Source organism: Carcharhinus amblyrhynchos, chromosome 24, assembly GCF_965287045.1.
Source record: "Carcharhinus amblyrhynchos chromosome 24, sCarAmb.v2.hapA, whole genome shotgun sequence".
NCBI lineage: Eukaryota > Metazoa > Chordata > Chondrichthyes > Carcharhiniformes > Carcharhinidae > Carcharhinus > Carcharhinus amblyrhynchos.
In genome coordinates, this window is record NC_137347.1 from 13238990 (window position 1) to 13261472 (window position 22483).

Sequence of the window (22483 nt, forward strand, 5' to 3'; positions counted from 1 at the left end):
ATATTAAGGTCTTAGAGAAGGTGCAGAAGAGAGTTACTGGAATGGTAATAGGATGAAAATTTTTAGTTACATGGAGAGACAGGAGAAGCTCGAATTGTTCTGCTTAGAGCAGAGAAGGTTAATGGAGGGTTTGCCAGAAGTGTTCAAGATCACGAAAGTCTTTGATAGAATAAATAAAATACTGTTTCCTGTGACAAAAGGGTCACTATTCACTCCTGAGGAGACTGGATTTGGAGAACTGGAGATGATGTGAGGAAGCAAGCAGTTCTAGCATTTTGATACAGAATGTAAAGTCTGAACTTGTGGTGGAATCAGATTTAATGATAACTTTCAAAAGGGAATTGGATAAATACTGGAAGTGGGGGATTTGCACAAAAGTGGGGAAATGACAGGGGCTTGGGTCTAATTGAATAATTCTTTCAAAAAATCCAGCACAGAAATAGTGAGCCAAATAGCCTTCTCATTCGATCCTCATTATGATCATTTATAATAGACTGTGAGCAAGACTGTTTTTCTGTAACACTGTTCTGTATTTGAGTTCCAAACCCAGAGGTGAAAGGACATTGTTCCCGCACTCCCTGTTTGAAATTGAGATAAGGGCGATTTAATTCTGTATTTCTATTTAAGCAGTCTGACAGTTCATTAGTTGTTAATTCACATTGGATTGAAAGTACGCCGCATTCCACATACTTGACGATTTCTGCCCAGTGAATATGAATCTAATATTTGAAAGCATGTTCCAGTTAGTGTAAATTTTACACAATAAGTGATTCTGAAATTCTTGCCTGTAAATATAAATATACAGTAAAGTTAGAGTTTCCCAGAAATCAGCTTCAAATCATTTCTTGTTAAATTTGCAGCTGCAATTTTACAATCATTAATCTTTCACTGTGGATGTAATTGTATGTCAATGATACCAAACTCACCAGCTGCCAGTGTCAGTAATTTTCCAACCCACAGTTTTAATTATGAAAATAGATAACAAGTAAATTCAAGACATTTATCAAAACTCCAGATTCAAATTGGGAAGGCAGTGGTGCAATGGTATTGCCACTGGAAGAAGTCTCACAACACCAGGTTAAAGTCCAACAGGTTTATTTGATAGTAAACGCCACAATATCGTGGTGTTTATGATCAAATAAACCTGTTGGGACTTTAACCTGGTGTTGCGAGACTTCTTATTGTGTTTACCCCAGTCCAACGCCGGCATCATTGTCACTGGACTCAGGGTAATGCTCGGGGGACCTGGGTTCTGGACAAGGGGAAGCATTCTTCCAATATTCACCTTGTCAATATCATTCAGGATCTTATACGTTTCCATCAAACCACCCCCTCCCTCTTCTAAACTCCAGTGGAAGCAAGCTCAGGCTTTCCAACACACCCTCATAAGACACTTCATCTCTGGTATCTATCTGGTAACCTCCACTGAAATGCCTCCATTGTATTTACATCCTTACTTAAACAAGGAGACTAAAACTGCAAATATGCAAGATGAGGCCTCAACAATGCCCTCTATAACCGAAGTATAACATCCTTACTTTTATGGTCAATTCCCTTTGTGATAATCATTCCAACCCCTATTCTCTCTCTACCCTGTTCTCTCATCTGTTAGGATCCTGCTTAAAACTGACCTCTTGTTAAGATTGCCATCTCTCTTTCTGATAACTCCTTCATTGGGTGAAATTTAATGCCCTTCCCTATGGAAAATCTTTGATGTCGTGCATTCAATCAGGTGGTAGAGTGATGGGTTGAGACCCTGACACCTCCATCTGGCCTCCATCCCGCTTAACTCTGTGGCAGGAAGGCCCAGGGGCATCCTCCCATCCTGCTACCAATTGAGGCCATTCAGTAGCTAATGAATGTTCACTTATGGACTTCACCTCACTGCCAATGGTACTAACCCAGTGATAGGTGGATGGTTCACCATGAGCATAACAGAGAGGCCCTGATTTGTTTGGCTGCTGGTTCCTGGATGTGGTTAGAGAGGATGGTGTCCCTCATCTAAAAGCATTTAGCGCTGAATGAGTTACCTAGTATCAAGGAGTGTAGGCCTGATGAGAGCCACTCCTCCCCCCCCCCCCACCAACCCCTACGTACCCTTGCTGCCAGCCCACCTTATCCACCTCCCCATGTGAGCCCTGGCCTGCAACCCCTCTCCTTCCATCACTTGTCCCTGCCTAAGACCCTTCTAAATCCAATGTCTCAGATGGGTGCAGCACCCATTGCCTTTGTGGTGGCTTTGCTCTTGGTGGGTGCTACCTTTGATCTACTCTAGGAGGCTGCTGTTGGCCTGTCAAGTGCCTGACTGGCACTTAATCTAGCTTGCCTTCTCTAAAAGGTGTGACATTGGACTCCCACCAACTCTCCAGCCTGTGGACCTTGTCACCTCCATTAAATCCAGCTCATTGACTCAGCATTTATTTCTGTGAAGGACCTTGCGATGCTTTTATACATTCAAGGCCTTGAATATAATGAAAGTGATTATTTTTTGATATTGTTGAACCTATCAATTAGATAATTGTCTTGCAATCAAGCCAGGAATCAGTTTGTCACTCATGTTATTTTTGGTGCCATTTTCCAGAACAGCTCACATGTGGGGAGGAAAGCGTTCTCACTTCCTCACAATCATTTTCATTCAGCTCATTTAGCATGCCTTCCTTTTCCAACGAGGTAGCAACATAATTCCCAGCTGCAATTCAATACAAAACTCTTTGTAAAAACTCCAGTACTCAATCGATCATAAGAACATAAGAACTCAAGAAATAGGAGCAGGAGTAGGCCATATAGCCCCTAGAGCCTGGTCTGTCATTGAATCAGAGCCTGTCTGATCTGATTGTGGCCTTAACTCTTAACTCACTTATTACTGAGCCCTCCATAATGGACATTGTGCCACGTCACTTAGAATCATAGAATCCTACAGTGCAGAGGGAGGTCATTTGGCCCATTGAGTCTGCTCCGACTACAATCCCACCCTGCCCCTATCCCCAGGAATTTATCCAAGCTAGACCCCTGACACTAAGGGGCAATTTCGCATGGCCAATCCATCTAACTCACACATCTTTGGACTGTAGGAGGAAACCAGAGCACCCGGAGGAAACCCCGTGGACACGTGACCCAAGCTGGGATTCGAACCCGGGTCCCTGGCACTATGAGGTAGCAGTGCTAACCACTGTGCCACTGTGCCACCCAAGGATACTTCCCATTACGACTGAATTGAATACAACTGGAATTTCTTCTGTATGTCATTCCTCGCTGTTATTTCATAGAACATAGAACATTACAGCGCAGAACAGGCCCTTCGGCCCACGATGTTGCACCGACCACTTAAAAAAACAATGACCCTCTAACCTAAACCAATCCCTTTTCATCCATAAACCTATCCACGGATCTCTTAAACACCCCCAAACTAGGCGCATTTACAACTGCAGCAGGCAGGGCATTCCAATCCCTCACCACCCTCTGGTGGTCATGACATTGGTGGTAAATTAATGAATCTACAATTCACAGAATTTGATTTCTCCCTTTTATTGAATATGGATACTATGTAAGATTGTTTCTAATTGAGTGGCACCTTTAGAAGATTGAATGATTTCTAGATGCCTCTCAGCACTCAACAGGGATTTCATCCTAAATTTGTCTTCATAACCTGCAATAGATCTTAGGGATTTGGTTAAAAGTTTTTTTAAGTTTAATTAGTAGCTCTGTAAATGTTAAATACGTTGATTTTTGTTTTGATTGATGGAGGGCAGATTCATCTTTTGTCATTACTCTAGGTGTCAGTAATTGAATTTGTTAGCAATTCTCAAATTTCAGTACAGTGGCATATTGTTTAAGCTTTGCAGCCTTATCCCTGAATTTCCTCCTTCCAGGTTGGTGCAGGAGGAGTTTCTTGATGCTCTGTACACTTGCAGTAATACTCATTCCCCGTTTCCTCCTCACACTTCTGATCATCATTTTGCCAGGCTTCAGAAGTTTTACAGTTGATAGACGTCCTTGTCCTTCTCATTGCAGACTTTCTGGACTTTTTGGCTGATATTTTACCATTCGCTCAATCCTGCCCGAGGCCAATAGAGAATTCCATTCAGCAAGCCTCGCTCGTCCTAATTCCGGGGCAGACATGGCAGTAAAACTCTGGCCTTTGGGTGGGATTTTACAGTCTCACTCCTTCCAAAACCATAAAATCCCACCTGAGGTCACCAGACATTTTCATGGTCCACCCCTGGCATGCTCCGATTCCCGTGGCAGGCGGGGCAGTAAAATTCTGGCCTATATTTCCCTTTGTTAGTGGATTATAGGCCAGAATTTTACTCATCAAGGGTGGACACTCATCTGACCTGGAAAGGTATAAGATTGTGCATTAAGATGTCCGGCATCTGTCCCAGCATGATCACACCCCTGGGTGATATTTTTGTTGGTGGTTCGAACGGGAGTCTGCTGTGTGCCCTCCAACAATGAGGCAGCTGGTTCAAGGGACTTAAAGTTCAGTTGGCCTGAACTTTACACCGCTTGTGCAGTTTTCAGGTCAGTGCACAGGCAGGCAGCCAATCTATTTTTGCCAGCTTCTTATCTAAGGGCAGGATTAAAAAGAGGCAGGAACAAAGACAGGCCAGGTTGGGAGCAGCCAGTGAGAGTTTGGTATGGGATTAAAATATTAATTTTTGACTATTTTCAGTGCTTTCTTGTGAGCTTTTTGCACAATTTCTGGATCTTTCAGGATGCTCTAGTTTTGTAAGGTCTCTCTGAGAATTTCAACCCCTTTCGTGCACAAGTCAGCCCAGTTTGCATATCAGCAGATGTTTTTTTTTACTCAGCAGGGGACACTTCCTAGCAAGGGAGGGAAGTGCAGAAGAAAGAGGGGACCAGGTGATCGCAGACGTCACCTCGGATGGGAGGTGCAGGCACAGGGTGTCCAGGACTGGCAGGGAGGGCAAGAAACATGGGCTGCGTGGAGGATGCCACTACCTGGTTGCCAGGCTGTACAGGCATCAGGTGAACTACTCCCAGCACTGCAGGAAGCTCCACCTCTCAAAGGAAGCAATCACTTCTGTATGCCAAGTGATTGGCCTGCAGATAGCCCCCGATTGTATGGGTGGACAGCCAATGCCCAGGGCTCTGAAGCTCACTGCAGCCCTTAACATTTATGCATCCTTTCCAGGGGTCAGTGGGTGAACTTGCAGAGTCTTCTGGTTAGCTGTGCATTGTTGCATCAAGGTCTGTTCCCATGGATTGATGGAGTGCAGGGAAGATTGACCAGGCTGATTCTAGGAATGGCAGGACTGGTGAATGAGGAGAGATTGACTTGGTTAGGATTGGTTTTGCTGGAGATCAGATGAATGAGTGGGGGATCTCCTAGAGACTTATAAAATTCTAACAGGTCGACATAGGGTAGATGTGCAGGGAAGATGTTCCCAATGGTAAGGGAGTCAAGAACAAAAGGTCACAATCTGAGGATACAGGGTAGACCATTTTGGACGGAGATGAAGAGCCATTTCTTCACCCAAAGAGTGGTGAGCCTGTGGAATTCATTACCACAAGAAGTAGTTGATATCAAAACATTGAATGTATTCAAGAGACAACCAGATATAGCAGTAGGGGCGAATGGAATCAAAGGTTATGGGGAGGAAGTAGGATTAGGCTATTGAGTTGGACGATCATGATGAATGGCGAAGCAAACTCAACAGGCTGAATGGCCTCCTCCTGCTCCTATCTTCTATGTTTCTATAACCACCTTCATCCATTTTGAGATGGACCAAGACAGCCAGGCTGAGTGAACCAGAGCACATTGAATTTTTTCCAGTGCTGCAACTCACAACATCACAGCTGCTGACCTCGGCGCTAACCTCTGCCCAGGCATTCTTGATTTTGGTGGGGCGGCCTGCTCTTATATTCATGAGGCATAAGGATGCCCCTCCTGGCACTCACTGCCTCCACAAATGTGAGCAGGCGGTCAACTGAAGACCGAGGGAGGGCTGGCTGATTGTCCACTGCATTGCCCTCTCATCTGGTGTGCCTCATGGGTGCTGCTGCCATTCTGCAGAGCTCACAGTGCCTCCTCTAATGTCTTCTTCAGTTTGACACAGCTGATATTAACCCTCCCATTTGGAACCCATTGGACCTGAAGCTTCCCACACCCCCACCCTCACTGGCTTCACAGCGCCTATGTCTGGGTGTGTTTCGTGATGGCTGACCCTTAATTTACCAGCTAGTGTGACATTGGTTTATTGTTCAATTTCGGACGGAATCCAAAAACGTGGCCACTTCTGGTCCCACCCGCTGTGTTTGCCCTATATGGATAAAATTCATTCCTTTGGTTATTTTTATTGAGTCTAGTGTGCATTTATTCTGCATATTTCTCACTATGTCTCGTGTTATTTTTGTACTCATTGAGATGTTATGAGGCAATCCCTCTTGTCAGTCTTCTCTTATAATCTGACCTTTTCAAAATTGTGTATCTGATTGTCAGTCCTCAGCAGCACTGATTCTGTATAATGTCAGTTTTAAATCATGTTATGGTCAGCGTTAGCTGGTGGGCATTTTCTCTGTGCTGTTGGGGTTACTGTTACAAAGTAAATCCAACAACTGTCTCTTGAGGTTCCAATCCACATGGGTCATTTTGCATTACATTTATCAAATCTGACTCTAAACTGCATGGACAATCCCACAATATTCTTGGTTAGTTGAAATCCCCCATATCCATGTGCTTTTCCCAATCTCCCAAACTCTTCAAAGTATGTTAGTTATCGAGATACTAGAACACTGGGGGCTATCTTACCACTGCCGATAAGCCGGTAAAATCACAAGAGAGCAGGGAGAACAGGTTCGCACCCAATTTCTCATCTTTCGCAATCTTACCAGCACCAGATATCCGGTGCATTCCGCCTCACGCCCATTTCTGCTGCTCGGCTGAATAAATAATTTGCATCCAATCTTAAATAAATCTTGTTTTAATGCCGTTAGCAAGCCTGGGATTGGATCGTCTGGGCTCACCCATCTGTATAGGCTTGCCCGGAGAGGTTCTCTCTGGCAAGAATCATAGCTGGTCCCGGCCAATGGGGACAGCAATGGTAAGATCACCTCCAATATTCTAGCATCTCGATAACTAATATGCTTCGATCTCAGTATAAACAACTAGCTGGCTGTCAGGAATAGGTACTCAGTGAAGAGATAGGGAGATTGAGAAAATAACATGGACATATCCATGGGGAATTTCAACTTACGAAAGTCAGGGGTAAGCGGGTGGTTGGAGCCTCTTGGGCAGTGCCAGCCTGGCACTACCATTCCTCACTCTTTTGCCATGTTCCTGTTGTGCCTATTAAAGAATGAAAGATTCTCATTTGTATGCTGCATTTCATAACCTTGGGATGTCCCAGAGGACTTTAAGGCCAATGAAGTATTTTTAAAGCCTAGTCTCTGTAATGTGGATAATATGGCGAACACAGTAAGCTTCCAAATGACTGCCTCTTACTGATATTACTCAAATTCATCTTTCGCAACATCAGGAACATCCCGTCAGAAGCTGCATCACTTTAAGTGAGTGATTGCACCTTACCTTCATAATTGCACCGGAATAATCTCCATGTTTCGGATTTTACAGAAGTTTTAATGAGAAAAATCTCCCATTTCGAATGAAATCATTTGCTGGCTCACTCAAACACTAGATTCTAAACATGAATCGCACCGAACACTTCCAACAATGCTGATCATTCGACACAGTGGTCAGAAATGTTGCAGAAGGCACATTTGCGAGGCAAAGAAAAAAAAGACAAGTTAAATCTTTCCTTTCTACAAACACTGTTCCATTTGCTGTTTGATTTTGTTCGGATTTCCAGCGTTTGTTGTTTCTAATTAAATATGAACACATGTTCTGACTCGAGTAATTTAACAACTTAAAGCAGCATTTTACATTTCAAAGTCTCATTTCACAGGTGTTTCTCTGTGAATGGCTGATTAGCTTCGTACCTCAGTTTTGGATTGGTTATTGAAGCGGTGAACGAATATAAACAGCTGCAAATTTGGCTGTTCCTGACTCGCCTTATGCGTGCCAGATTAAACATTCCCACCAGCAGTGTAAAGGCAGTACAGATAGCTTCTGAAGCAAAAGAATATTTAGGAGCTGGGAACAAGACATGCACTGGGGACACACGGCTGTTGGCAGTCTATCTGGCAAATTCACTGCTGAAGCTATTCCTTTCTGGTCTGATATCCAATCAAGCACATTCCTTTCCTGGTTCCTGCTCCTCCAAGCCCTGTCTCCTGTTCTACCTCCTTTGATTTTCCGAAAGCTCCCACTCCATAGCTGCCAAACCGAATCGGAGTAAGCTCGCAAAAGGAATGCGCAGAAGGCGTTTTTGCTTTTGTCTTCTGCTGGGCTTGAGAAATTAATGGTAAGAGCATGAGAACATAAGAACCTGGAGTAGAAGTAGGCCATCTGGCCCCTCAAGCCCGCTCCGCCATTCAATAAGGTCATGGCTGATCTTTTCATGGACTCAGCTCCAATTTCCTGCCCGGTCACCATAACCCTTAATTCCTTTACTGTTCAAAAATCTATCTATCCTTGCCTTAAAAACTGAGAAAAGGTAGCTGAAAGAAACACAATTTGAGTACAGGTTCTGCCTCTGAGTCAGAAGGTTGTGTGTTCTGGTCTTCCCCAGGGACTTGAGCAACCATTCCAAGCTGGCACATCATTCCTTACTTGGATAGTCAGATACTAGGGGACATAGGCTTAAGGTGCCGAGGGAAAAGTTTAGAGGAGATGTGTAGGCAAGTTTTTTACACAGAGGGTGGTGAATGTCTGAAATGCGCTGCTTGGGGAGGTGGTGAGAGCAGGTACGATAGCAGCATTGAAGAGGCATGAATAGGATGTGAATGGAAGGATATGGGCTCCGTAAGTGCACACGGTTTTAGTTTCAGCAGGCATCATGATCAACGCACGCTTAGAGGGTCAAAGGGTCCATTCCTGTGCTGTACTTTTCTATATTCTTTGAGCCTGTGCTGCACTGTTGGAGGTGCTGTCTTTGGATGAGATGCCAAACCCAGGCTCTGCATGCCCTGTTAGTGAATGTAAAATGTCCCGTGATGCTATTTGAAGATGACCAAAAAACAGATTACTTTGTCATTAGCTTGTTGCGGGACTGAGCTGCGTGCCAATTGCCTATTGCATTTCCAACATTCCAACAGTTTATGCACTGATTGCAAAGTACTTTGGCATGTCCTGAGGCTGTGAATGTCACTCCATAAATCTCCTCTTGTGAAGAACTGTCGAGACCAAGAACATAAGCAATGCTTCTGCCCCTTTGAATCCAGGTTTCCTTGACGACGTTGACAACCTTCCAGTTTCTATCCCAAATGACCATTCTCACCTAAAAGTTTAAACGGTGGACTATTCATCCACACAATCTGATATTTCACATACCACCTTCACATGTGATTAACAATCAGGGAAGGAACAGTGAGCGATTCATTTACTTTTCACCTAGTTGTCCTGGGGGTACTGAGGCCAAAGTCATGATATTGCCTAATGTGGCGCTGGAAGAAAAGAGACGATAGGAAAACAGGAATGGGGCAGAAAATAGAATTGAAATATCTTTGTAGCAGCAGAATGTTTACCATGGCCGAGTATCTGATGAATAATATCTCTGCTTACATTTCCCAAATATCATTTCAGTAGGCTGTTTCAGGATGTGGCTGTTGTAATTCGTAGAATTAATCAAAGTGATTCTGTTTTGTACTTAATATTATAAAGGGAGTGTTTTCTTTTATTTATTCTTTCATGAGATGTGAACATTTCTGGCTAGGCCAGCATTTATTGCCCATTCCTAATTGCCCTAGAGAAGTTAGTGTCACCTTCTTGACTGCTGAAGTCCATCTGCTGTATATCCCACAGAATTCTGAGGAAGGGAGTTCCAGGATTTTAACATAGCAGCAGCGAGGGAAGGGCAATACAGTTGCAAGTAAGGGTGGCGAGTGCCTTGGAGAATAACTTGCATGCAGTAGTGCTTTCATCTTGGTAGAGGTTGCAGGTTTGGAAATTGCCATGAAGGAGGTTTAGTGAGTTGTTGCTGTGTAGCTTGTAGCTAATAAATACAGTGGCACAGGTTTTAGCACTGCCGCCTCACAGCACCAGGGACCGAGGTTCGATTTCAGGCTTGGGTCACTGTCTATGCGCAGTCTGCGTGTTCTCCCTGTGTCCACATGGGTTTCTTCCAGGTGCTCTGGTTTCCTCCCATAGGTCAAAAGACATGCTGGTTAAGTGCAATGGCCATGCTAAAATTCTCCCTCAGCATACCCAAACAGGTGCCGAGTCTGGCGATTCGGGAATTTTCACAGTGACTTCATTGCATTGTTAATATAAGCCTACTTGTGACACTAAAAAATAAGTAAACTAAAAAATAAACACTAACATCACCGTGTGGCAGTGAGGCAATGATGGAGGGAATGAATGGCGAATGCTCCCAATCAAGTGGGCGACTTTGTCCTCTATGGTGTCAAGTTTCTTGAGTGTTATGGAGCTACATTCATCCAGTCAAGTGGATAGTATCCTATCACACTTCTGACTTATGCCTTGGAGATGGTAGACAGGCTTTGGGGAGTCAGTACATGAGTTACAGAATTCCAAGCCTTTGATCTGCTGTTTTGATCCTTGTATTTACATGGCTGGTCCAGTTTTGTTTCTGGTCAATGGTAACTCCAAAAGTGGAATATGTTACTCCTTCTGAATATAAAGAAGGGATGGTTTGTTGGAGAAGGTCATTATCTGGCATTTGTGTGGAAAGATTGTTATGTGCCACTTCTGTTCAAAACCTGAATGTTGTACAATTCTTGCTGCATACAACACAGACTGTGTCAGTATCTGCAGAGTCCTGAATGGTGCTAAACATTGTGCAATCATCCACAAACATCCCCACTTCTGACCTTATGATGGAGGGAAAAGCATTGATGAAGCAGCTAAATATGACTGGGCCTAGAACAGTACCCTGAAGAAAATCTCTGTTGTGATGTTCCAGGGCTCAGATGAATGACCTTCAACAACCTATCACCTTCCTTTGTGCTAGGTGTGAGCCTTTTCCCCCGATCCTCATTGACTCCAGTTTTACTAGGGCTCGTTGATGTCACACTTGGTCAAATGTTGCCTGGAAAACAAGGACAGTCACTCTCATCTCACCACTTGCCTTCAGCTTTTTTTTTCCATACCTGGGTGAAGGCTGCAACGAGGTCAGGAACCAAGTTGCTCTGATGGAACTCAAGCTGAGTTCAGTGAGCAGGTTATTGCTGAGTAAGTGCTGTTTGATTGTGCTGCTGATGACAACTTCTATCACTTTGCTGGTGATTGAGAGTGGACTAATGGTGCGGTAACTGATCATATCAGATTTCTCTTGGACAAACCTAGACAATTTTCCACACTGTCAGTTTGATGCCAGTATCGTAGCTGTACTGGAACAGCTTGGCTAGGGGCGTGGCTAGCTCTGGTGAACAAGTTTTCAGTATATCGAGCCAGGATGTGATCAGCTAGAGCCTGAAACCTTGGCTGCATTCAATGCTTTTAGATGTTTATTGATCTCATATGGTATAAATTGACCTAGTAGAAAACTGACAGCTGTGCTGAGAACATCAGAGTGAGGCCAAATCATGGGAACACATGTCAGCTTATCCTTAATATAAGTTCAGGAACATTGTTAACATAGGCCATGAGTGCATGAAAATTTACAAAACCAGTGGCCCAAGGAAACATTAGGCTGGATTTTGCAATCAGTAGCAAGGCAGGGATGCTTACTCCTAAGCACAAAGTCAGCTTCGCTGAGACATTTGGCAATCTTGATGTAAGATTTTCCCCTCTGGTCACCATGAATGGTGCTGCAATTGGCGGCCGAGTTCTTTACTGACTACTCCAATGTTGGAGTGGGATATGAGGGTCAGTGCAGACTCGATGGGCTGAATGGCCCCTGCTGCATTGTAGGGATTTGATAAAAAGGTTTGCCCTCATCTCAACTCCCCAAATTCCAACAAACATTTCTCTGGTTATGTGAACAGTTGCAGTGTTCTGCTTCACGCTGATATTATCTAATAATGCCAACGTGACAAGGCAAACATAAGTAGCTTTCTCCTGGAACACCCAGCATCGTAAAATATTCAACCTGTTAACCACATTGAAGGATTTTCACAAACCACTCCCTACCTCCTCCACCCCTCAAATGGAAAACTAAACACACCGTGGTGGAATATAGTGTTCAATTCTGGTTGCCACACTATCAGAAAGATGTTGAGGCTTTGGAGAGGGGACATAAAAGATTTACCAGAATGTTGCCTGGTATGGAGGGCATTAGCGATGAGGAGAGGTTGGAGAAACTTGGTTTGTTCTCTCTGGAATGACGGAGGTTGAAAGGTGACCTACAAGGTTGTGAGGGGCGTGGACAGTCAGAAGCTCTTTCTCAGGGTGGAAGAGTCAATTACTAGGGGCATAGGTTTAAGGTGCGAGGGGCAAGGTTTGAAAAGATGTAGAACACAATTTTTTACACAGAGGGTGGTGGGTGCCTGGAACTTGCTGCCAGGGGAGGTAGTAGAAGAAGATACGATAGTGACTATTAATGGGTGTCTGGATAAATACATGAATAAAATGGGGACAGAGGAATATGGTCCCCAGAAGGCTAAAGGGTTTAAGTTCAGTCAGCAGCATGGTCGGTGCAGGCTTGGGGGGGGCTGAAGGGCCTAATTCTGTGCTGTAATTTTCTTTGTTCTTTATTCTTTTTTCAAAGTAAAATCAATTTTTAAAAAGTTTTACATTGAGCAAGTTAATGATTGAGACATGCACATGGAATAGAAGCAAATATATTTTGGATAACTTTTTAAAATCACATTTAAAAAAAAATGCGGCTTAAAAAAATCTACTAATTAATCATCTAACAATACTCCATGGTTGTAAAAAGGATTTGGTCAGGGTCAGTTCTGTTGTTCATCAAGTTTTATCACAATCACATCAGTTAAAAATCCAGTTCCACTTGATTAAACATGATGTAATTTCTAACGTGGTTTTTAATTGCTATGTGGGAGCTAAGAAAATAAACTTCTTGCTGATTTCACCGATTGCCGACCCTGGTGGTGGAATATAGTACCAGAGTCCTGAGTGGCAGACCACAACTTCTAGAACGTCAGCACTAAGCTGCTCATGCCCAACATGCTGCATCTGCAGGCAGTTTCCGAAGGGGTAACGGCAGTGACCACTGGGAGTTATGGGTGGCATGGTGACACACTGCTGTCTCACAGTGCCAGGGACCCAGGTTCAACCCCAGCCTCTTTGCTGAGTCTGTACGTTCTCCCTGCGTCTGTGTGGGTTTCCTCCAGGTGCTCCGGTTTCCTTCCACAGTCCAAACGTGTGCCGGTTAGGTGGATTTGCCATACTAAATTGTCCCTTAGTGTCCAAAAGTGTGTAGGTTAGGCATATTGGCCATGGTTTGACTACATTCTGCACCGTCTCCTTTCCTTGTACTCTATAAATGGTATGTTTTGCCTGTATAGCATACAAGAGACAATACTTTTCACTGCATTCCAATATATGTGACAATAATAAATCAAATCAGGTAAGTGCTTGGGGTTAAGAGATAGGGTGGCAAGAGGGATCGGGTATAGTGGAGGGTCTGTGTGGAGTGCTCTTTGGAGAATCGGTGCAGACTTGATGGATGAAATGACCTCTTCTGTACTGTAGGGATTCCGTAAAAAGATTTATCCTCATCCCAGCTCCCCCAAAATCCAGCAAACATTTCTCTGGATTTGTGGACAGTTGCCGTATTCTGCTTCATATTGATACTATCTAATAATACCAACAGGACAATGCAAGCACGAGTAGCTTTCTCCTGGAACATGCAGCACCATAAAATATTCAGCCTATTCTTCTGGCTTACCTCATTCTCCTTTGTTCTTGTTAGCATTTTTGATCTTTTATTTTCATATCTCCACCCCGCCCCCCTCAACCCTTTAAAGATTTAGAGACTATTTGCTATTCTCCTGAGCTCCCCAGATTTTGGTGCCTACTTTACAGGTGGAAGTAAACTTGGAAAAAAAATGAAAGCTGAATTTAAAAGCTACATCGGCAACTGAGGCCCGTAGTTTGGAAGATTACTCTAGTCATTTAAGAGCACAATTTTATGGCATGCTTTTCTGAGATGAATAGCTTTGAGCAGTTATCTTGTCCACATTTCTGGCAGCCCAATTGCACCTAGGTGGGATAATGTGTTTTAAACCCCATCAAAATATACCTTGATATTCCTACCTACAACTGGACCCAGTGCTTCTTACTTTGGCTTTTCTGCAAACACTGTCAGTAACCTTTCCTCTGTCTTGATGATAAAACTGATGTTATGAACCTTTTCCGACTGGATAAATTATGATTTATTGCAATACTTCATGTCAATTAAGACTGTTCTCACTTTATGACCTCACAAACAAGCAAATTGTGATAACGTGGCCCTTTTAAGGGGGTGATCCTTGAGGCCCACGTGATCAGAACGGACCCCATGGACAATCTGCGCAGGAAGCTGAGCCATTGGGAGCAATGGTGCAAGTCCCAGGAAAGAGAGGAGCCTCACTTGGAGCCAGGGAGGAGAAGGGAAGTTTTTCAAAAGTTTAAAGTTTATTTATTAGTGTTACAAGTAGGCGTACATTAACACTGCAATGAAGTTACTGTGAAAATCCCCTAGTCGCCGCACTCAGGCATCTGTTCCGGTACACTGAGGGAGAATTTAGCATACACATCTCTTTAACCTATGCTTAATGCTATCTCCACTCACACTGTCTGCACCTTTAAGACTTGATTAGCTATAAAGACTTGCATTCTAATCAATATTCTGTAAACTGAGTGTGTGTCTTTATATGCCCTGTTTGTTATCAGAACTCCCCAATCACCTGATGAAGGGGCAGAGCCCTGAAACCTAGTGATGTTTGCTACCAAATGAACCTGTTGGACTTTAACCTGGTGTTGTGAGACTTCTTACTTATGCACCTAACCAGCATAGCTTTTGGACTTTGGGAGGAAACAGGAACTACCGGAGAAAACCCACGTAAATGCAGGGAAAATGTGCAAACTCCACACGGACCCAAACTGGGAATTGAACTCGAGTCCCTGGCTCTGTGAGGCAGCAGTGCGAACCACTGTGTCACCTTATCGCTCCAGATGTATATTGTAGTTCTGTCAGACCCTTGATTGTGTATACATAATATATACATAGAAACATTGTTTTAATAAATCAGTTATAACTTGAAGCCACAATGAGTCACCTTCGAAGTTTCTGCACAAACGTGCACGGTTTGCCTACTGGTGAAGATACAAAGCCTGTGCCTTTGAGGATCAAGTATCGAGGGTTTACTGCAAAGATGAAGAAAGTAATAATACAGATTTATTTGAGCCTCTGTTTAAATATCTAGGCCTTGTTGGATTCCTGATATTGTTACAAATTGTCGAGGTATATAGTGAAGATTTCCTGCTTTCTGCTCCATATTGAAACACTTACTCAACAAAAAGTTGTAAACGCCAAATCAGAGAAAAAAGTGCTCCGTAAATATGTGGGGCCTAAGCTTAAAATTATACTCCGTTGTTCAAAAATTTGAGAACACCACCATCTGCAAGTTCCCTCCCATTTCCACACCAACCTGTCTTGTAACTTTATCACTGTTCCTTCTCTGATACTGGTTCAAAACACTGGAACTCCCTCCTTATCAGAATGTAGGTGTACCTAGCCAAATGGAGTGCAGTGGATCAAGACAGCAACTCACAGCCACCTTCTCAAGGGTATCTAAATGTATCATCTTAACCATCTGTTCTGATCTCCTTCATGTGTTTATCTAGTTTTCCCTTAAGTACATGTACGCCGTCCATCAATCACTGACAGAATCGTGGAATACCACAGTACAAGTGAGGCCTTTCAGCCCATCGAGCCTGCACTGATGTATGAAATGCCCTGACCTGACACTGACCATTCCTTGTGGTAATGAGTTCCATAATCTTTGGCTGAAGGAGTTTCTCCTCAACTCCCTACTGGATTTCTCAGTGACTATCTTGTATTGATGGCCTAGTTATATTCTAGATAGGCTGGGCGAATGGGCCAGGAAATGGCAAATGGAATTTAATGTTGGCAAGTGTGAGGTGGTCCACTTTGGTAGGAATAATGGTAGGAAGGACTATTACTTACGTGGCGAAAAACTGCAGCAGGCGACGGTGCAGAGGGACCTCAGGGTCCTTATGCATGAGTCGCAAAAACCCAGCCTGCAGGTGCAGCAGGTGGTCAGGAAGGCGAATGGGATGCTGGCCTTCATAGCAAGGGGGATTGAATACAAAAGTTGGGAGGTCTTGCTGCGGCTGTATAGGGCACTGGTGAGGCCGCAGCTGGAGTACTGTGTGCAGTTTTGGTCGCCGTACTTACGCAAGGATATTTTGGCCTTGGAGGGAGTGCAGAGGAGGTTTACAAGGCTGATACCAGAGTTGAGGGGGTTGAGCTATGAGGAGAGGCTGAATAAACTAGGCTTGTACTCGTTAGAGTTTAGAAGAATGAGGGGAGATCTCATTGAGACGTATAAGATGATGAATGGAATGGATAGGATAGAGGTGGAGAGACTCTTCCCGCTCAGAAAGGACAGTAGGACTAGGGGGCACAGCCTCAAGATAAAGGGGGGTCAGTTTAGAACGGAGTTGAGGAGGAACTTCTTCACTCAAAGGGTGATGAATCTCTGGAATTCCCTGCCCGTTGAGGTGGTGGAGGCTGTCTCGCTAAATATTTTTAAGACGCGGGTTGATGAGTTTTTGATAAGCGAGGGGATTAAGGGTTATGGGGAGAGGGCGGGAATGTTGAACTGAGCCACGACAGATCAGCCATGATCTTATTGAATGGCGGGGCAGGCTCAAAGGGCTAGATGGCCTACTCCTGCTCCTATTTCTTATGTTCTTATGAATCTGGATATTGGTGTAACTATAATGGCATATCAGTTATTTAATGTGAATCTAGCACTGTGAGAAGTTGGCTTGCAACCTGCCACTTTCCAGGTTTCATGGAGTCAGGGCAAAGGCAGACAGCCAACTTGCTCCCAGGAGACTGGTTGACATTTCAAACATGTTAATGAAACTGAAAGCATCTGCCTGCTTTGCAACTTAAAAAAAAGCTCTAGGTATCTAGGTGTTTCTGGCAAGACCAGTATTTGTTGCTCAAACCCAATAAATAGCCTTTGAAAGGGTTACACTTTGAACTCCTGCAGACCATGTGGTAAATGCATCCCCAGTGATATTAGGAAGGGAGTTCTAGTATTCCACCAAGCAATGATGAAGGAATGGTGACATATTTCCAAGTCAGGAAGGATGTGTGACCTTGTGAATATAAGAACTTTATATTGGTTAGCAATACTTGTTTAGCAGTACAGAACTCGAATGTTGCTGAAGAAAAAGAGACTTTTTTGTCAAAGCTTTTCATATTGCACTCATCAGGACATTTGCAAGAATACAATGTAAGGGAATTCAACAAATTTTGTCCTGCATGAAAGAAAAGCGCTGATTGGTTAGCATGTGGCCTCTGATTGCTTGAGGCATTGCCATGGAGAATGTACCAGTTGATGTTGACTGAGTTAACTCGCAAGCATTGTTTGAAATTTAAACAGGGCAGCTCGACTCTGATTGGTCAAAACATTGCCCTGTGGAATGAAGCAGTGAATGGCTGCCACTTATTTTGTTTCACTAGAACAGAAGCAATGGCCTGAAATCTACCACCTTGCCTGCCCAGAATCGGAGCAGGTGAGGGCCCGATAACATATATCAGTGCGGACTTTGGGTAGGAATTTCCGGTCTCGCCTGAGCGAGTCTGCAGGTGTCTACATGATTTCTCTATCGGAAAAAAACAGGGCCCTATGTATTAATACATGTAGCTTCCAGTACACAGCACTGCAAACCAGCCTGACAATCAACACCAATTTATGATTTTTCTCCTGCATTGCACGTGTTTCTCCTGATGTTCTTTGGGATGTATCCAATAGATTCACAAGATAATTCATTCCTCTCCTTCTGGCAATGCAGAACATTAAACCTACTTCTTGGTGGTACATAACAGCTGATTAGAATAATGGTACTGCCAATTTTCCATTCCTCGTGACTAAACTGCACCAGCTGCCTTTACCAGATACATAACCCAAATTGAGTTTTCATGACAGAGGAGATCTCAAACACCTATCCTCATAGTACCACATTGTTGCCTATTAAAATATTCTTTATTAGGGCCTGGATGGGATTGTGGTTGGTGCAGCCTTGATGGGCCGAATGGCCTCCTTCTGCACTGTAGAATCCTATGAATCTATGATTTCTGCCCAAGTTACTGACTGTAAGCCAATGTGATAAAGTGATTTAAGGTGGCTATGTTCTAAATGTCATTTTATTTATTGTTTTTGTCTGCAGGATGGTGGTTTCAGGCCTGTGGCCCTTCTAACCTGAATGGCATGTATTACTCAGGCGGGATGAACACAATTCGATTTAATGGGATTAAGTGGCATTACTGGAAAGGCTCACATTACTCCCTCAAGTCCACCACAATGATGATTCGACCTGTGGCTTTCTGAGCAATGCACAAGGATCGCTTTTCTGAGCAGCTAAAGGAATTCACCTTCGCATGTAAGGGATACTCCATGTCCGCAGCAAGGCCTCTGATTTAATGTTATTAAATCATTTTGCACACACTGCTGGGATATAAATATTAAAGGCTTCACTATCACAGCTATCAGCCTGCAGATTGCTAGAAATGTTTTAAAAAAACAATTCCTTCCTGCACTTCTTCAGTGGTGAAAAATTTGACAAGGACAATCTCGGCAGAAGGCTGGAAGGAGAATATTAAATGACTTGCCATTGAACTAGTCCCTGAAATAGAAAAAGCCCCTCTGGGTTTCTCCTGTTCAACTCGAATGATGCAAATAATGCGTTGCCCATTGACATAATCTAGATTCAGGGCAAAGTGTATTCGAAAGTGTTCATTCTTTGTCAGCTGCTTTCAGTATTGTCTTCGATGCATAAGCCTTCACACCTGCTTTCTCCTTCAGTGTGTACGGAGCCCATGACCACAGTGAGCAGATAGCAAAGCGCCAATGTAACACATTTAACTATTTAACATGCAGAATTTGGTCGGACGCTTCCTCTGTAAATTCTGTCTTAGAAAAGAAAAGGCATCTTTATTATGTTTATCTGTTTGTGTCCGATGGAGGTTTTTGAGGACAGCCAGTTATTTTTTATTAATGAGGCTCAGTTCTCACATCAGACAACATGTTGCAGATTGTTCCAAAATAATTTCATTTCTTGTTGGCTGCCACTGAGTATTTGTGTTCGAACAGATGTTCTATTTGCTGCACACCCAGCTGTTTGTATCGATGTGTTTTTAAAATCTTTTGTCCTGTTTTTTTTTGATACAATTATGATTGAACATGAAAAATGTGGAGAGCCCAGTGCCAAACCATTTCACCCTTCCCTGTATACAAACATGGTTCAGTGTCTTCCACCGCATTAGGTCTTGACTAACGTTGTTCCATTGGAATGTGCTCTGAAAGTTTCTGCCGCCTGCCTTAACGCGGAGAAAATTTGTCCAGTCTATCTGTTTTCTGTTATTGCCATATCATTGCTTTTGCAGTGTAAGATTGTATTTGAAATAAGTAATAGTGCATCCAACCATTGCACTTTGTGCCCCCAGGTATCCTGTCAATCACAGAGCCAACACTTAACAGAAAGGGTAGAGTGTGTGTGTGGGTTTCCTCCCACAGATGTGCTGGTTAGGTGCATTGGCCATGCTAAATTCTCCCTCAGTGTAGCCGAACAAGCGCCGGAATGTGGCATCTAGGGGATTTTCACAGTAACTTCATTGCAGTGTTAATGTTAGCCTGCTAGTGACACTAATAAAGAAACTTAAACCTAGATCATTCCTGTGAACAATCGAAAAAATTCAATTCGCCGCAAAAAATACGGTTCTGTTTGAGGTGGCTGTGTCTTGCAGACCCTATTAAAGCAGTTCACTTTAAAGTGCACAGCAACCTCTTTGTTCTTGCACCAAATGTGAGGCCACCTGCAGTTTTAAAATGCTATTGTGAATGTGTACTAAATGTAATTGTTATATAAACTGTGAATCATGCTAACTGGCAAATCATAGCATTACCTACAAGACACAGGGTAGCACAGTGGTTAACACTGTTGCCTGACAGCGCCAGGGACCCGGATTCAATTCTGTTCTCAGGCCATTGTCTGTGTGGAGTGTGCACGTTCTCCCCGTGTCTGTGTGAGTTTCCTCCGGGTGCTCTGATTTCCTCCTACGTTCCAAAGATTGTGGGTTAGGTTGATTGGCCATGCTAAATTGCCCATTAGTATCAGGGAGATTAGCTGGGTAAATATGTGGAGGAACAGGGATAGGGCCTGTGTGGGATTGTTGTCAGCGCAGGTTCGATGGACCAAATGGCCTATTTTTTCCCATATAGGGATTTTATGATTCTATGACTAAAGGAGGCCTAACACATTTTGTAAAAGAGAAGAAATCAAGCTTCACGTTCGTTCTGAGAATTTCTGCTGTGTTTTTTGACAGTCAAAGCAAAACTAACTGCTGCCTTCATTGTGAAATCCTCTGCTACCAAGATAGTGGCCATTGAACACTTGCTGGCCCATCAGTGTCAAAATGCTGCGAGCAGTTATGTGGGACTGACCTGTGATGATTTTTTCTATTTCCCACCACCATCTCTGTGCAATCCAAACCATAGACTCTCCACCAGTAACCACTACAAGTCCGTCGACTCCTACAGCTACCTTGACTACAGCTCTTTATGCCTCATTCTTTCAGTTCCTTTGTCTCCACCACATCTATTCTGATGATACCACATTCCAAAACACCGTTGCTGATCTGTCTTCCTTCTTCCGAAATCATAGTTTGCCACCCGCTTTGGCTTTCAACTGCATCCGACCCCTCACCCAATCCATTGCTCTCACCCAATTCCCTCCCACCCACAATTAGGATAGGGATCCCTTGTCCCCACCAGCCTCCACATTCAAACAATCCTCCACCTTCTTCCATCGGGAGAAAGATTCAAAAGTCTGAGGTACAACTGACTCAAGAACAGCTTCTTCCCTGCTGCTGTCAGACTTTTGAATGGACCTACCTTGCATTAAGTTGATCTTTCTCTACATCCAAGCTATGACTGTAACACTACATTCTGCACTCTCTCCTTTTCTTCTCTATGAACGGTATACTTTGTCTATATAGCACGCACGAAACAATGCTTTTCACTGTATGTTAACACATATGACAATAATAGATCAAATCAAATCAAATCTAACTGCAGCACCCTCACTCCCTGTCCACAACACCTTCCCATGCAACCGTAAAAGGTTCAACACCTGCCCCTTTACCTCCTCCCTGCTCACCATTCAAAGGCCCAACCACTCTTTTCAGGTGGAACAGTCCTTTACCTGCACCTCCTTAAATCTCTGGTCTGTTGCATTTGCTGCTCTCAGTGCGATCTACTCTACATTAGAAAGACTAAACACAGACTAGGTGGCCATTTTGCAGAACACCTTCAGCAAACAGGACCAGACCTTCCTGTTGCTTGCCATTTCAACACCCCACCTTGCTCTACTGTCCACATGTCTGTCCTTGGCCTTTTGCAATGTTCAAGTGAAGCCCAATGTAAACCAGAGGAACAGCACCTCATCTTCCAATTGGGTATTTTACAGCCTTCCAGACTGAACATTGAGTTCAACAACTTCAGAACGCGAACTCTTTCCTCCCCCGCCATTTTCATTTATTTTATTCAATTTCTTCTTTTCATCTCATTCATCCATTTTAATCACTTTTTGTTCTTATTTTTAATTTTCCATTTCTGAAATCTGGCTCGCCATCGTATCTCCACACTCCCCATACCCCCATCCCAGGGCCAACTGCAACATTCCTCAGGTAATGCCTTCCAATCTGTACCTTTGTTCTGCCATTCACACATTCCAGTTACTTAATGGTCACCTTTCGCTGCCTTTATCAGCACATTTACATTCCCTTTGTGCACTTACAGCCCTGCCCTACCCTCATAAATCCTGTCTGATTTTCTTTGCCTTCAGCTCTGACAAAGGCCATCCAGCCTCGAAATGTTGGCTCTGTTCTCTCTCCACAGTTACTGCCAGACCTGCTGAGTTTCTCCAGCATTTTCTCGATTTTGTTCCACAGTCCCCCACCCCAGCTGCACCCCACAGGGACACAGATGCAGTGTAGTGGGAGTACAACTGGGCTTTGGACGATACATTTTTCAAAGAAAAATTGATTGGCGGCCCTTTTTCTGTTGACAGTTTAATCGTATTAACAATCCCACTGCCAATTGTTAATTAAAGAACACCACTTATGATTGATGGTCCCGTATTTTGCACGCCCTCTTGTTTCGCACACCCTATCCTCTGTGCGTGGAGTACGATACAGCTGTATACTCAAATACTGGGATATTTCTCCAAGTCAGACAT

General features: G+C 43.6%; 1 protein-coding gene across 2 annotated transcripts in view; it reads left to right on the forward strand.

The window, feature by feature from the left end:
• Positions 1–21553, forward strand: part of angpt2b (angiopoietin 2b) — a 217863-nt gene extending 196310 nt beyond the window's left edge. For both annotated transcript variants that reach the window (XM_080211209.1, XM_080211210.1), the window contains exon 10: positions 18416–21553. In XM_080211209.1, the coding sequence (XP_080067335.1) occupies positions 18416–18576 (161 nt within the window). In that variant the 3' untranslated portion in view covers positions 18577–21553. The remainder of the gene's footprint in view (positions 1–18415) is intronic.
• The last annotated feature ends 930 nt before the right edge of the window (positions 21554–22483 follow it).